This window comes from Chelonia mydas, chromosome 1 (assembly GCF_015237465.2).
Source record: "Chelonia mydas isolate rCheMyd1 chromosome 1, rCheMyd1.pri.v2, whole genome shotgun sequence".
Classification (NCBI taxonomy): domain Eukaryota; kingdom Metazoa; phylum Chordata; order Testudines; family Cheloniidae; genus Chelonia; species Chelonia mydas.
Window position 1 is genome coordinate 194,265,059 of NC_057849.1, and position 17,347 is coordinate 194,282,405.

At 41.8% G+C, this 17,347-nt stretch overlaps 1 protein-coding gene across 1 annotated transcript; it reads left to right on the forward strand.

Annotated features, from left to right (window-relative positions):
• The first annotated feature begins 1,856 nt into the window (after nt 1-1,856).
• LOC102947008 (cell cycle control protein 50C-like) lies at nt 1,857-17,267 on the forward strand. The gene is made up of 7 exons (XM_007061642.4): nt 1,857-2,060; nt 3,974-4,084; nt 5,512-5,613; nt 7,387-7,477; nt 9,640-9,780; nt 10,780-10,989; nt 12,758-17,267. The coding sequence occupies exons 1-7, from the start codon at nt 1,857-1,859 to the stop codon at nt 12,943-12,945; spliced, it is 1,047 nt and encodes a 348-aa protein (XP_007061704.2). The 3' UTR covers nt 12,946-17,267.
• Nucleotides 17,268-17,347: the final 80 nt, after the last annotated feature.

Sequence of the window (17,347 nt, forward strand, 5' to 3'; positions counted from 1 at the left end):
TGTTTGTCTCTCAGATCAAAGGTGCTCAGTTTACAAGTGAAAAGAGTTCTTTTCATACTGCAGGCCTGCAAACTCAGGCAGGAATCTGAACTGAAGGAGTGACTTCTCTTTCATCTGAGTCAGTAGTGAGCCAGTGCCACTGACAAATCATGTGATACGTGATGAAGAGGGCAGAATTTGCTGAATACTATTCAACCACCCCTGCACATCAAAGTTAGTGCCTGTTAGTGGGTACTGTGTTGCTGTAGGGACCACCTTTCAAATAGACACAAAACTGAAGCCCTGACCACTTGTGGTGAGTAAAAATCCTATAGCCCTTTTCATTAGGTTTATCTGGTTTCCACATTATCAGCAAATAAAGAATTTGTTACTAGAATTTTAGTTAATTTTGATTACTATGATGTCAGAATACACTTTGCTGTCCCTTAGCTCTGTCGGCTCTATAGAGCAAATAGAGTAAAACATGCTCATTGGACTAGTTAGCAAAATATGGATATCTGTAGTAGGAAACACTCAAGTTGATTGAAAAATGAAACAAAGTTTTGAGTAAACATTTCTGGGTGCTTTTGACTAAAATTCAAAACTGCCTGTATCTGGATGAGATTTAATAGGAATTTATTTAATCAAACATTAGTGTGATCTGTTAACAAATCCCATTTATAATGCACGTCAGCCAGTGAGTATGAGGGAATATAACTTGGGATACAGTCTGTACTATTTAGCTCTTGTTCTCACTGCTCAATCTCTCCCGTGACCTGCAGCTTCTGTGTTGGTTACGTTGTTGACTAGATTGTGATCAGGTCTAAGAAGAGGTGATAAGAAGAGGGAAAGATGATCTTTCCTTTGGGGATCTTGTGCTCTCAGTGCAAAAGGGGGAGGGTGCACAGTACCAAAGCTAGCACTGGGGAACTCAAAGGGGGCCATACCAACTCTCCAAATGCTGTGCCCTTACAAAGGGCATTGCAGTTCCTCCCTTGGTAAGTTCTCCCCCAGAGCCTCACACTGGTAGGAGCCCTTCACATTGTCATCCAACACAGCATTCTTTTGTAAAAGACATTTTTGCTTTTGATAACATTGCTCTGTTTAGGGTGACTATGGAAATAAAGGGAAGAGAGGGAGTAAGGGATCAAACTGTGTACAGACCTTTCACGTAGCAGGCAGTGGCCCTGCAAGTGATCAATAGCTCAGAACTTAGTGAAACCTAATAAACTCTTTACAGTAGAACCTCCGAGTTACAAACTGACCAGTCAATCAAATACCTCATTTGGAACCGGAAGTACGCAATCAGGCAACAGCAAAGAGCTAAAAAAGAAAACACAGTACAATACTGTGTTAAACGTAAACTAATAAAAAATAAAGGGAAAGCAGCATTTTTCTTCAGCACAGTAAAATTTCAAAGCTGTATTAAATCAATGTTCCACTGTAAACTTTTGAAAGAACCATAAGATTTTGTTCAGGGTTACAACGTTTCAGAGTAACGAACAATCTCCATTCCCGGGGTGTTTGTCACTCCGAGGTTCTACTGTACTAAGTGCTGCAGAAAAAAAAGACTCTTGGTGACTTTCCCAGAGAGTCCGGACTGTCTAGGTTGCAAGTCCCTATGACTCTGACTAAAGTACACCTGTGGCTGATAGCACCAGCTGATTAAGGTGATTGAGGTCACCAACGGACAGGATGAGCCTGAACAGAGGAAGAAAGGTCTAGTTAATGAGTAATTCCAGGAAGTAACAAAGGTTTATATAAACAACACAGCCTCCAACATCAGAGAGAGTTTTTAAGTTGAGACCAAGTCTTAACACCGACACCCTTACCCTTCCCACCCCCAAAACCACACACCCTTCTCCAACGGCAACAGCATGGAAAATAAGAACAGCCAAGGAGCACAGGAGCGTCCCTCCAGATGTCCAGATAACAGTGCATTTAAACAACAGAAACTGCCAGCCTGGAAGCCCAAGCTCACCGCTCCGACTGTCCTCTCCAGCTTCTTTATCATTGGACTCTTCTGCCTTCTCATGGGAATCTGCCTAATATTATCTGCAAGAAGTGTCAAAGAAATCCAGGTTTGTTTTGGGTGGTTTTCTTGGTGAGTGTTGTTAGAGAGTGGCTCATGTTTGGGAGAAAATAACTGTGTGTGTGCTTCAGACCAAAGGGGGGTAGTAATTCTATCATGGATGTACTCCTTTTACCCAAGGATGTCAAACGAACCCACAATACCCCATGTGAAAGTGGTCACCATTAAAGTGGTCACCATTAAAAAGTGGTCACCATTAAAAAGTCAGCGTTTGCTAATCTACCAGATGGTAATATCCGGGACACTGTCATTTGTCCCTGTGCTTAGGGAAGGAAATAAACTGTGGTAATTTTGGTATTGTTAGGCACTAGAAAAATGTCAATAAATATTTGACAAGCCAGAATCCTAAAACACAAGAGATTCCTCATTTGTTAATGATGGCAGCTGCAGGTCGAGCAGGTTGAATATTAAGGCCAATTTCAAAATCAAAGTATTAAATTCAATCCACTGACTTGTTACCTCCTATTATTTTGTTCTTTATGAATGTTTAGACAGCTAGTATTTGTGTAAATGATCATGAATCTTGACAGTTTCACAATTCTAGCAAAAATTACTAGGCTGATAAATTGTTTTTGAAGTGCGTTATCTGTTTTTCTCTAGTTTTGAAAATTTGTCATCCAATTGGGAAGCAGTACAATACTATGTGTATCAATCACACACCCTGGATAATGAATAGACCAGCAAAAAAACAAAAAAAAAAAATTGCTTGGTTTGTGACTGACTTGTGAACAGAAAAGAGGAATAAATCTGCAACTCATAGTATTCACAATGAATAATTCAACCTGTTTTAGCTGTAATTAGGTAATTTGACATCAGTTTTACAGGGGGCGGGGTATGTTAAAACACAGAATGATTTACCCGAGGTCTCACGGCGAGTCAGTTGGCCAGCAAACGAGGCTCCCAGTTCTCTCTTCACACCGCTAAACCACATTGCCATCTGTATATACAGCACCCACTAGAATTGACAAGGCCAGATAGATTATTTCTTTGTTTGGCCTGTGGGGTGAAAAAAACAAACAAAATAGTACATGGTGATTTGCGTGGGCCGGTCACCTTACAGGAAAAAAATGTGGCTTGTTTTTCCATTAGGATGGTCTCAGAGCCCAAACTTTGCCTCTTGTATTTTGTAGTCTGAGCGTACACTGTAATGGATAAAAATATAAAAGTAAAAACTAATTATCGGCCCTTATTATAAATGTTTGCTAAATGGTATAGTAGGATGGTATTATTTTTCAGTTATTAAATGCACTTGTTTTGGATGAAGGGTGCTAAATAAATGCAAAATATTAAATAGAGTGAGAAAATAATGCTATTTTCAACATAGTGTTTGCCCCAGTTACTGTGGACCTGACTCTCACCCCTGCTCCACTCTCTTTGTGCTGCTCAGGTGGCACAAAAAGAGCAGAAACTGTTTTCATCCCCCACACTCCAACTGGGGATTCCCTGGTTTGTTGTTTGTTTGTTTGCCGAGGGTGCCCGGTGGGTGCAGCGCCAGCATAACTGGCTCCTCTAGCAAACCCCCTGCAACTCAGGATTAGAGGGTAGGAATCCACAGCACTCCAGGTATTGTCATCTGGCAGACAGCCCCTGGGGATTGTTACCAGCTGAGGGAATTCAGGTGAGCTCTCACGGCAATCTAAACTCCTCCCATGCTGGCAGAGAGCCAGCTGGAGAATCAGGGTGCCCCGTTCAGTGGGAGCTGCGGGGGGTTGGTGCCTGGAGGCAAGGGCAGCGCAGGGAGCCCTCTGCTTCCCCTCCCAGAGGGGGCCGCAGGGACGTGGTGCCGGCCACCGGGGTGGCAATCCCGTGGGCCGGATCCAAAGCCCCGATGGGCCGGATCTGGCCCGCGGGCCGTAGTTTGCCCACCCCAATATAGTCTTTGCTTGTTTATTTCTTTGACAGATTAACTATTCGGACATATGTTTGAATTGTTCAAAACTGCGTGAAAACTCCTCTAACTGGGATAAAGAATGCAACTGTTCCGTGCACGTCACACTGCAGGAAAATATGCTGGTAGGTGAAGGTGTGAAACCACCCGCGGACCCCAGCTCCTGTATTTCGGGATGTGTAAGAAGTATAAATTTTGTCCTGTAAAGGACACTAAGCCAGGGCTTTATTTCAGTACCTTTCACAAACCTAAAGCCCCTTACACCCAAAAGATGTGCCTTTACCCTGCTTGTTACTCATTTTGGCAAATCCCATAAATTAAGCAAGATCAGGCTACATAATACTTAGATTGGAGACCTCCCAGGTGAAAACAGGTGCTGCAAGAAGGGCTGTTGAGTCAAAAGGTGACTTCTTTGTTCTGAATCAGTAGTGAGTCAATGCCCCAGTAGGGACCCAGGGCCACACCCTGGTGTTAGTTGGTACTGTGCAGCAGGGGTAGGACCTTCTTTCAGATGAGACAGAAAACTGAAGCCGCAGCCACTTTTGGTAAGTAAAACTCCTGTAGCTCTTCCCACAACTTTAGAGTTTTTCAGAGTGAAAGGGGCTATAAATGCATTAGACATGAAAATCCTTCAGCCGTAAGAATGTGTCAAGGTTTGAAAACATTTAAAATGGAAAGTAAAAATGTCAGTTTCCCATATTGCATGTACAAACTGGTACTTCTGCTGCTTGTATTAGATCTGGTCTGTAGATTCAAGAGTCAACATTTTCGAAAGGGCTAAAGGGCTTGTCTACACTGCACTAAAGACAGGCCTATGGGGGTGTGAACTGCAGAATGCTCTAATATGTTGCTCTCTACCTGACCCATGTAGATCCTGGTGGTGCAAACTAAAAGGTATCTAGTGTGCATTAACGTAATCCTGTGGACTACATCCGTGCAAGGTGTGCAGTACTGCAGGGTGTTCCTGGGACCGCTAGAGCACTCTGCAGTTCACGCCCCCACTGACTGGTCTGTGGCACCATGTAGACAAGCCCCAAGTCTCTTTTCAAAAGGGATTTAGGAGCCAAAAGTGCCTAAGTCTCTTTTGAAAATAGGACGTAGGCTCCTAAGTCAGGTAAGCATTTTTGACAATTATACCCTCAATCTACAGCACTCTCAGTGCAGCACCTTTCACAAGTGCTAAATTCACTTTACATTTATTTTTTTAAAAAAGCTGGTAGTTGAATTTAATAATCTTAACATATTTAGAAAACTGGGGGTCCAATCCTGCAACCTTTCCAAATAAAAAGACTGTGACCTCAATGGAACTATTCATGTTCAGCGATGCCAAAGCAATGGGTGGGGAGAATGATGGTATTCTGTCCATGCTCCACCCACAAGCCCAAGGAAAGTGAATGTTTTTGCTAAAATAGTCAGCTGAAATGTAAACAACAAATCCATCAGGCTGCCCCCCGTCCCCCTCCTCCTCCGGGATTTTTTTCCAACAGTTTGTAAAAATGGCCTATTTTGTTTATGCTCTCCTCATCCTATATTATTCTCCTTTGAATTCTAGGGTGATGTTTTTATGTACTATCGTCTACAAAACTTTTATCAGAACCACCGTCGGTATGTCCTCTCCAGAAGTGACGCACAATTGCTGGGTGAAGATGTAAACGTAAGTGTATTCCTTTTTGTTACATCATCAATATTTTCATCAGGTGAGGAGGCTCTTAGTGTGTGGTTCTCTGGTTAAAAAGTCGTTTCTGGTACTACACCTGCCTCTGGGTCCTTCTGCCAGTTTTTGTGGTTTTACAACCACATTTACCTTTTTTATTTTAATTTTTTTAATGTTTCTCCTCTGTTGCTGTGTATCCTTAGATCACCGGAGTTTCTCCTCGGGTCTCTTGTTGCAACGCATCCCCTCTATTTCTCCTCCAGGGTAGGCTGTGATTATAAACCAGATGGGCCCAAAAGTGCATAAAAAAAGCCAGAGCTCAATATCTTTATTCCTCAGTTTCTTTAAATTTGGAGCACTAGACCTGGCCATCTTATTTGTGGGGAATAGAAAATGTGGTCAGCTGCAAGGGGTTAAGCTCCCTTTCTCAACTTTTTAGTGAGTGTCGTCTCCTTCAGGTTAGAAGGCACTGTAAACTTTTCTACGAGCATTTCCCACTTATAACCATTCACAGAGATGTTGCAAAGCTTCGGTATTAAGTACAGAAGCAACGGTCACACATTGTAACTCTGATAAAACAATTTGGTTGTCTTAGAAGCTGTAGCATGTGTGTGCAAACAGGGAAGGAGACTGACTTCAATGCCTGGAAAAGGCGTTTTCATCAGAATGTGCTTTGAGGTCTACAGATCACCAGTGCCGAGAATTATCAGCAATATCAGTAGTAGTTGGATTTTATTGGAGGTTTGCTAGCCGTTTTAGACCCAATCTACACGAGTTGGGGACACAGGTACAAGACAGTTGTCCTGGGGAATGGATGGCACCTAGCTATTTTTTAACGCATGTCTTCAATCCATGGTAAAGGCTTAAATAAGTCCAACATTTTAGCAGAGTTTGGGGATGCAGGTAAATGTCCTGTCTACACTGAAAAATGGAACTATGTTGTACCTGGGTCGGGGAATACATCATTGTGAGCTGGTTGTAATTGTTATTTGTAATTCTAGTCTAGATGGGCCCTAAGGTCCTCTCTATGATGCAGCCTTTATGTTAAAAAGTGACTAAAAGAGCACTCACCCTTCGAATGCCACGCTCCTTTAAGAGGTCTCAGATGGAATACTGACAAACTGCGGCAACCAAAACCATTTGTTTGAACATATCAGCCTGCAATTACAGCAGTGTTAAGGCACACCGTTACAACATCACTGTAGCCCAGCTGTGGTTATACCATGGACTCCCAGTCCCATGCAGATGGAACAAAACCTTTTTATAATCCTGTTAACAGACCTAAGCTGGTCTTTCAGTGTTGCCACCACTCTCTTATGTGTAAAATATGAATATAACAGAAAGAAAGAGACTAGAGAAAACAAATCTCGATAGTTTTCAGTATGTTTAGTTTCCGCATAAACAGTTTCCCCTGAATAGTTAGTTGGTTTTCCCTTTGTGGGGATCTGTCACACAGCAACAGTCTGTGCTGGGACGTATGCTCCCAGCAGCTGTGTAGACATACCCCCTCAGTCCACTAGACCACGGCAGATACGCCTCACCCAGTCTCATTCTGTGTGGGCCCATCTCTAATGTGACTGGAAAGCACTGGCAACTCCTAGCACTCTTAGATATTTGGTGGTTTTCTTTTTTGGGTTGTTGGGTTTTTTTGGTGAAGGGGGGGGGGGGGGGGCGCGTTGTTTTTTTAAAGAGGGAAATAAGAGTAAAAGATTGACCCAAAAAAATGTTGAGGAGCAAAAGACATTTCTAATTGTCCATTGACCTTGAGTTCAGATTCAGAACAGCAATTGTGCGCCTTTCACAACCTATCCAAACGGAACTCCCATGGCTCCATGCGGTGCCATCGCCAACAGTATGTTCAACGGTAAGTACCTTCCACGTTGGATTTATTTGCCTGCACAGATGTAACCAATTTAAATATCTCTGTGCCCCTGAGACCTCACAGAGCCCCATCTAAGTGCTGATTCTTGCATGTTCTCTGCATGTCTGATCCTGGCATCTCTGTCTGGCTCTCTCATATATGGATGTTAAACTGTTTGACAGTGTGGCCAAAGTGGATATGGCACCCGACGTGCTGCACTGCAGTGACTCCACTTACATTACTAAACTCAGTGAGACTCCATGTGAGTGCAGGAGTCCACCCACATGATCCAGTTGCAGGATTGGGGAACTGAGTATCCTAGAAAAAGAGGGAGACAGTAATTTACCGCCTGATCCTAGCCTGACAACAGGCTATTGAGTGGGCCTGGAAAACTCAGCTTCCGCTTTCCTAGGGTGACCGGTTTAAAAGTGTGGCACATTCTTGAAATGGAGAATCTGATCTAGGCTTGGTCTACACAAACAGTTGCACTGTCTTAACTAAAGTTGTGTTTCTAAACTGATGCAAACCCCTCTGTGGACGTACTTATATTGGTTTAATAATTTAACTTGTCAATCAATTTACATGTGCAAGCTAAACTGCTATAACCAGTTTTAAATCGGCATAAGGCCAGGTCTGCACATCAATGGCTTTTGTACAAGCACAACTACACTGATTACAGAATCTAATCTTTTTTTAACCAATATAGTTATACTGGTACGGCAACTCTAGTATGGATGCAGCTGTACTAATATAGCTTCTCCCCGTCTCACAACTTCAGTGTGTAGACACAGCCTCGCTCTCATGAAGACAAATCAAAATGTTTCTTCAAGACATGGACTCTTTGGGTTATATCTTTACTGCAAAAGAAAAAGTGCATTTATACAGCAAGATAACTTCCTCCCTGTAAAATCCTGGTAGAGACAAGGCACGAGTAGTTCTTACCTCGATGTTACTAGCTGAGGTCAACACTAAACCCCCCACCTGGAGTTTTCCTCAACAAATACAATGAGGTAGAAAACTGCCTGTCCCTTGTCTCCACCAGGATTTTACAGGGAGAAAGCTATCCTGACATTGTTCTCAGAAGCTACCAAGTTATCTTTGACAAGCTAATTAATAAAGAACTACAGTTTTCAGGTTTTAAAAAAATAAACCAGTTTAAGGTTGTAGCTACGTGTCACATTATCTTTCCATATTTTCTCAACATAGACAAAGATGAACATTCTGTTCCATGAAAATGAAGGGGTGGTGCATGACTCTAGTACACTTTCCCTTAGTTTCTTTTTGGATGTTGGAAAAGATGATTGAAGGAAATTGCTGGTAACAAGCTACAAAGGCTCGTCACTCTATAGCAGCTTCAATTAAGGAGTCTTCTTCATATATCTTTGACATTTGATTTTTGCATATTATAGAACCTGCTTCAGAAATGCAAGTGGAGACTTCAAACCTCAGCAAGTAGGATCACATTCACTTCAGTTATACTACCTAACAAAATTCAAGGCAGGGTTAAATAGGAGAGTAAGCCTGCTCATAGATTGTAACTATCATTCCTTCGCTAGCTCCTCAAAAAACAAACAAACAAAAAGCTTCAGGTGACACAGTCCCAAGAATCTGATCACAGAGGAATCAAGGAATGTAAATGAAATACAGCTGTGGATATTCTGTCATGGTGACGCAAGGAGAATTTTCAGTAGGGATACACAAAAAGAACAGGAGGACTTGTGGCACCTTAGAGACTAACCAATTTATTTGATCATAAGCTTTTGTGAGCTACAGCACACTTCATCGGATGTTACGCTCAAATAAATTGGTTAGTCTCTAAGGTGCCACAAGTACTCCTTTTCTTTTTTGCGAATACAGACTTACACGGCTGCTACTCTGAAACCTGTCATTAAGTAGGGATACGGTCAGCTTTTAAAACTTCCGAGGGTGCTCTTACTCAGGAAATTTAAATGGTCCTTTACTTGTGAGGCACGCAGAATGTGTACATGATGAAGTAATGATAAAACCCTCTCTCAGTCTTTTCTTTCTGTTTGTTCTCAAGACTCTCTCCTCTCTCTCTCTCTTTCTCTCTGTTTAAGGTTTCAATTGGTCATGTTGACTACTGGAGTGACCATTGGAAGTTGCAGACCTGTTAATAACATGTATTACTTTGGATCTCCCTGCAGATTCTATTCAACTTTCTTACTATCTTAACCCATACACTGCTATCCAAGTCCCATTGTTGAAGACTGGAAATAGTTGGTGGTCAGATAAAAATGTGAAATTTCGGAATCCAACATCATACAATCTCTCTTCTGCATTTGCAGGTAAGAATGATTCCACTGCCCTGCCTTATTATAAAAGTCTTCCTTCTGTTTGTGAAAGTCTCCTGAGACATGCACAATTTCTGGGAGACGGGTCTATGTGTTCTTCCCGATGGCAGGTAACTTGTCCAGAGGAAGCACTGTGAGAGCAACTTCACGAGATCTTCTCCAACTTTTCAATGGGGAAATATGCCACATTTAGAGAGGAGACTGGGATGCTATGAAGAGAAAAAGATGTTCTAGAAGGTCAGGAGAGTGAAGCCCCACTACTTTCCTCACCATCCTCACCCACTAAAGGTCTTGGGCAAAAGGAGTTAACCAAGTGGAATCACCTATTTGTTCCATCTTTAAATGTATATTCATTAGCACTGTTTTGTTATTACTATTAGTTTGTATTGCAGTAGAATATAGTAGCCCCACTCATGGACACAGGACTCCATGGTGGTAGGTCCTGTACAAACACAGAACAAGAAAACAGTCCCTGTCCCTTAAGGAGTAACCATCTAAGTAGTTTCAATATTCTTCTTCTTCTTCTAAATATTGTAGAAAAATTTTCAAATTAATGACAAATAGGATGCATATGTTTACTGCTCTTTTAGTGCATTTTGTAGGTATACAGAAAGGAATCAATGCACAAAAATGAAAAATAAAGGTGAACAATTAAATGCAGAGGGAAAGTTTTCTTACCATTAGAGTGGGATACTGTTCCTGTACACGTCACTTTGCCTCTCCTGCACTGGTTTCCCCATCTATAAAATGGGGCTAATACTATTTACCTACCCCACAGGGGTGTTGTGAGGTTCAGTTTGTTAATGTCTGAGACGTGATCTGAGATCTTTGGATGGAAAGTGTGATTGGCTCTATGTCTTGTGAATATTGGACAGAACCTTTGTCTGATCTGTATTCTTGGTTGAACATTAGAAACCCAGAAGGATTAAATAATTGAACTACCTGTCCTAGCAGCATTCTAAACATTGATAGCTCATCCCTATTCCTCCCCAGGAACAACAAGGCCTCCTTACTGGCAGAAACCAGCTTATTTACTGGATGAGGAGGATGAAAGGAACAATGGTTATCTAAATGACGACTTAATCATCTGGATGCGTGTGTCAGCCTTTCCCACGTTCAGAAACCTTTACCGTCGCGTCAGCCATACCAACCAGTTTGCTGATGGTCTCCCAGCAGGGAATTACACCTTCCACATTACCTACAGTATCCTTTCATCATGTCCAAGGTACCCCTTAATTTTTAGGCAGGTAAAAAAAGAGATGCCTGCTAGTATGGTGGCTTGGCAGTCATACAACAAAAAACCTGAGGGAGATCTAGTTTGCGGGGAATCCCTGGATTTCCTGCAGCCTGTGTTGGTGGAGTTAAGACATGTCTCTTAAAGGCCCTATATCAGGCCGTGTGACACTAGATCTAACTTCTGAGGCAACTGCTTGCCTGAACTTTGGCTGGAGGCAAAGCCTGGCAGTGCCAGCTTTGGTACAGATGCTGGGGAATTAAAAGGGCTTAGACTTTATCCACACAGTATAACCTGAGGGGTGAATTTATACTTATATAGTTATACTGTTATCACCTCCTGTGTGGACACACTTAGGGTATGTCTACACTGCAGTCAAGGGTGTGAATGGTAGCCTGTGTAGACGTATCTGCATTAGCGGTACTAGAGCTAGCTCACTAAAAACAGAAGTGAGGATGCTGTGGCACGGGCTTCAGCATGGGCTACATTAGTGAGTACGTATCCTGGGAGTCAGGCGGGCTTGTGGAGTCCATGCTGAAGACTGTGCTACGGCATCTTCACTTTTGTTTTTAGTGAGCTAGCCAGAGTACAGCTAGCACGGGGACGTTTACACGAGCTGCCGTTAACATCCCCGGCTGCAATGTAGATGTCCCTTATTGTACTACAAGATGGCTGTTTTCTAGCTCAGCTTGTATCAGCGGCTCTCCGTCTTTCCAGACTACTTTACCCCTTTCAGGAGTCTTGCGTACCCCCAAGTTTCACCTCACTTAAAAACTACTTGCTTACAAAATCAGACATAAACATACAAAAATGTCAGAGTACACTATTATGGCAAAATTGCTTCCTTTTTCATATTTGCCATGTAATTATAAAACAAATCAATTGGAATATAAATATTTCACTTACATTTCAGTGTCTAGTATATAGAGCAGTATAAACAAGTCATTGTATAAAATTTTAGTTTGTACTGACTTTTCTAGTGCTATTTATGGAGCCTGTTGTAAGACTAGGAAAATATCTAGATGAGTTGATGTACCCCCTGAAAGACCTCTGTGTACCCCCAGGGGTACGCATACCTCTGGTTGAGAACCACTGGACTAGATGATTGAGAGCCACTGACTTATGTTGCTTGGGAGGGGGTTTAAGTTAAACTGAATAAAAATGTCCACACATGGGGTTATACCTGAATAACTATTTTGGCATAAATGGTAAAACTCTCCCATGTAGACAACGCCTTAGATGAATAAACGTGACTTAGAATTGTGAGGTGGGGATGCAACAAGAATGTTATGCGGAGTGTTCTCATGTCAGAGACTGGAGTGTCAAGGAAAATGCTAAAAGGTTCTTCAGTACAATAGCACCCAAAAAGCTCATTTCCCAGTAATTTTTGCAGGCTGCCTTTCAATATTATGATGCAGCTCCAGTGCAGTACATAGCGATAGGAGGATGAATTTGACATCATATTATTAAAGAATCCAGTGTATTTCAATAATCTTGCTAAGACTGTAGATGCATACGATGTGTGTGAGTTTCTTACCCACACCCAGCCATTTTGGGGGTTGTGGACCCACTGGTAACAAGAGGCAAGGGGATACAGAATAGTTAAAAGCACCATAAAAGACTTTTACAACAAATGCAAAAATCCCCACCTTGTGTATTTTGAAGAGTATTTTTTGCACACTCCTCACTGTACATTTTATCCTGATTGTTAATGAAACTTTAACGTCGCCTAATCAGATTTCCCTGTTACCAAATTAAAAGGGAAAAAGCAGGTGGTTCTCTCAACCGTCACGTGGTGTGGAGGGAGTAACCTCTTCCTGGGAATTGCCTACACGGTTTCTGGCGCGGTGACAGTGCTGGCAGGTTTTATCATAACTGCAATTCACTTAAAACTCCGAAAAAAGAAAACATACTTTCAGAGATAACCCAAATTACATAGCTTTCTGAACAAACATAAAGGTGCACCTTTGAGCAAGGGATGGGGGGAGCATGGACCTTTCACAATGTCCTCCTAGCGGTGGAGACATTTCAGTCATGGTATGGATTTGGTAAACACAAAAGAGTTACAAGCAGGGTGATGATTTCTCATAACCCAAAACATACACAATCTGATCAGCTTGGCTTGGTTTGTGGTCTTATTAGCATATGAATTACATAGAAGTAAATTTTCCCCTAGTGACTACCCATCAAGGTCTGACATGAGCATCAGTAAGAGAAATCTTAGTAATTTTAGAACTACAAACTCCAGAAATAGTACTGAGCACAAATACTGGGCCAAACCCCAAGGTCCTTACTCAGTTTTTACTAAGTCCTTACTCAGGCAGAACTCCCATTTACTTCACTGGGAGCTTTCCATGATTAACAACTGATGCCCTGATCCAACAAAGCACTTAGGCATCGGTTATTCTCACTGAAATCAGTGGGAATATTCATGTGCTTGAAGTTACATGCAAGCTTAAGGGTCAAATTTTAAAGATATGTAGGTGCTTAACTCACATTGATTTCAGTGGGAGTTAGGTGCCTTTAAAAATCTGGTCCTAAGAGCTTTGCTGCGTCAGTGCCTGAGTAAGGACCTTGAGATTTGGCCCCCTGGGAGCATACCCTGGGTATGAGGGTTGGGAGAGACATCTCACTGAAGTGAATGCGGTTGGGAGAGCATCTCCCCTCAGTGTAGTTAATCCACCTCCATGAGAGGCGGTAGCTATGTTGACATAGTGCTGTCTACACCACGGGTTAGGTCGCTATAACTGCGTCACTCAGGGGTGTGGATTTTTCACACTACTGAGTGACATAGTTATACCAGCGTAAGTTATTAGTGCAGACCTGGTTCTTTCCCCGCCACCCAGAATGCAGTTCCACAGACAGACTTTTGAGCTGAAGAAGGATGTAGTTTATTTGCTGCTTCAGTGAGAGATCAGTCCACTGAAATGGCACAATATAGGGTTAAATGCAAGCGTTTCTCCACATTCATTCAGGTGCTCGCCTTAAATACAGTGTTGCAAAGTTATTCATTGTATATTGCATAAACGCTTTTTCTGCCTAGCACTAAGATTAGTTTGCTGACCCAGTTGTTTACCTGATCAGGTTGCTGGCTCAGGTTTTCACCTGGCTGTTCTCTTTCCTTGCCAGACAAGTTGGCATCTTTTCACATGTCCCAACACTTAAAATATACATTCTACATATTACATCCTACATATCCCCTCCTTTTCTTGTTTTACATCTACCCACTATGCAATGTTTCCGTCCTCTATTATGTACTTGTCCGTTTCTTCCAGTTCAGGGTGTCTCCAGAAAAACACCCCCTGCTTGGTGCATATTAATATTCCTACAAAATCTGTGGCCTTTGTGGTACAAGATGCCATCTGTGTACTACCACTCTTGTCCAATACTTCCATACAGAACGTCCATTATTACAGTAGCACTACCAACTGTCTTGCTCCTCTGTCCTGCCTGAATAAGTCCATGGGGAGAGTCCTTTGATCCACGTGACCATCGGTTCGATGATTATTCCTAGCCCTGTCCTTACATTGTTCAGTGTTAGTTGTCACGGCATGCCTACATAAGTAATACTAGATATGGGTTCTGTACTCAATTAACTTTTATATGGTGGGCCCCCACCAGCCATTGGGGAAAACACGACGTGGGCCATAAAATGTCAACCAGCAGGGCTAGGCTACTATTGGTGGCCTCTTTACACACAACCCAATTCTGTGCCTTACATATCTCAAGAATGCCAACACATCCCCTTGCATGGCATGAGATATTGTTGCCAATTAATGTGCCATACATGGGCCTGGGGATGTTAGGCCCAGAACACACAAGGTCTTGCTGAACATTTTGCGTCGATATAAACACAACCACCCTATGAAGCAAAAACACAGAGATTATAATTAACCCTTGCATAAGGCACATGATTGTCACTGGCTGCAGGATCAGGTGTTGTATTCCAGTTTCCATGTTAGAATGCATTAAGTCATCCCACCAGTTATTGGCTCCTGCTGTTGTAAGGTCTTTTCCCAATTTTGTGATAGTGTTCACATCCTCACCCATACTTAACCTGAGGATATGTGACGTCTTGCTTGTTTCTTAAGCAGTGCCCCATACAACCTCTGCGGACTTCAGCAAGGTTCTCCAATGCATTGATAGCGGAATCTCTAATTTTATATTATGAAACAAATCTCCCCCAATCAGGTTATATTTTGAGTGATAATGTGGGGCACAATTTGCCAATTTTCATTTCCCAATTTTATACTCTTTAATGACACTTTGCTGCATTGTGTGCCTTCTGAGACCTTTACACAATTTCTGTGCCTTTCCAAGGTGACACTTGACACATTATTAGTATTGACAGGTTTCAGAGTAGCAGCCGTGTTAGTCTGTATCCGCAAAAAGAAAAGGAGAACTTGTGGCACCTTAGAGACTAACAAATTTATTAGAGACAGACCTTTCCATTCCCTAAGTACGTAATATGGTTTGGGGCCCAATAGATGGGAGTGCTCACTCGTGTTCCCACACCCACCTTTTACCAATTGCAATTATCCTGGCTGATAAACCCACCCCTCCTGAATATCCTCTACACATATAGAGAAATCTGCATTACCAAGCCTTGCTGCCTTGTTCTTTACTGCCCATTTATTACCTTTCATAGGGTACATGAATGACTCATTATGTAAAATGCCATTATTAATGATTGGATAGGTATTTATGAGAGTTCCATTCAAGGGACTGAAGGCCAGCACAGTACATTGGGTCCATTCACAATTTAAAAGTGTAACCTTCCACCACCTGGGATCTATTCAGGAACTAACGTTCACTTTTACAGAATAGAAAGAATTCCATTCTACTGGCCAGTGTCCATGGAATAAGCTCCTAATTATACCTTGAACATCGCTTAACAAATGTAATTCAGCCATAGCAAATTGTCTGGCCCATGTCTCATTTAGCATAGCCTTTTCCCCAATTAGGATTGCAGATTAGATTAAGAAGAGCAATTTTTAAATGTTCCGTGAGGACTGTGCTGGTTTTTAGGAATTGCACCTGCCTTTCGCCCACCTCCCATAGATTGTCTCCTATATTCATGGAATAACCTAATTTCCTTTGCAGATTTTCTGTATTGCCTGCATTTAGTATTCCAACTCCCATACCTATTCTGCCTATCCAGTCGCCCCACACAGACCTTTTATTTCTTCAAAATACCGTCCTCATCCATAATTCGTCCATTCTTGGAATTGCTTGTAGTGCATTTGAGCAGTTTGGGTAGGTTTAAGTAATACTTCTATTGCTAGGGCTTCTGGTAATCTGTACAACAGCCAAGGATGCATTTGCAGTTCTTTGTTTGTGCCTTTCCCAATTTATCTCCCAACGACCACCCTTCCTATGTATGGGCCTGGCTTCCTTGCCCACCACCCATGGGGTATTATGATTGTCTGTACAGATATTATATCCTTTGCTGCACAATGTCACCTTACATTCATGGAGGCCTGTAGTCAACTTGTTTATTGAGAAAACTGAACATGTTTTGAATCGTTTCCTTAAAGATGCTGGCACCACCCAATAAATGGCATAATGCTCCAAAAGAATTCCACCCATAATTCTTGCTTGCAAAGGAAAGCGCTGCACAACCATTGCCAGGACTGCTTAAAACCCGATCTTGTAATGTTAAACTATAGCCAGCACTAGGAAGCATATGGATCTATATATTTTTCTTACACAGGAAAAGGAAGGACACCTGCCAAAAGCTGAATGCAAGCTTCTAAATTTGTCTTGCCAGAGTTGATGACATCATAGATGCTTAAAGCAGTGCAGGGCATCTGGTTTTCTTGTCATCAACTATTTACAGAGCAGGTAAATAATGGAGAAAATTATTGTAAATGAAATCTCATTTCATCTGAACATTTTGGGGATAATAAAATAATTGGAGGGATGAGTAATTGAGGCAGTTACTGATCAACGATTCACATCAAGTGACATAATCTAGGTTCCTATCAGAGGGAATTTTGGACTAATGAGGTTGAACTAAATAGGGTTTTTCTGTATTTTGTTTATGTATCTGTGTATATGTTTTAATGAATTTACTTGTAATTTTGAAGTCCATTACTAATTTGGATTCTGACATGTTTACCTTTTAAAGCAACGTAGTTCACCTTTAACACTACATCCAGAAAAAAAAAATCCTACTGTTATAAAAATCTTATTTTGAATTGAAATCTAGCTTCTAAATTAGAGTGCAGCATACAAGGGATTTATATTTTAATGTCAAAAACTCATGCACTACTTCTGTTTTGTTGCCAGCTCCCATCAGGATTGAATTTCATTAATAGGAAATAT

What these genes read in the sequence shown, in the direction of transcription:
- LOC102947008 (XM_007061642.4), top strand. Translation starts at nt 1,857, where the DNA reads ATGGAAAATAAGAACAGCCAAGGAGCACAGGAGCGTCCCTCCAGATGT. An exon ending in GAAGTGTCAAAGAAATCCAG is followed by an intron (nt 2,061 to 3,973) that starts GTTTGTTTTGGG and finishes TTTCTTTGACAG; the next exon opens with ATTAACTATTCGGACATATG. An exon ending in CACCTTCCACATTACCTACA is followed by an intron (nt 10,990 to 12,757) that starts GTATCCTTTCAT and finishes TCGCCTAATCAG; the next exon opens with ATTTCCCTGTTACCAAATTA.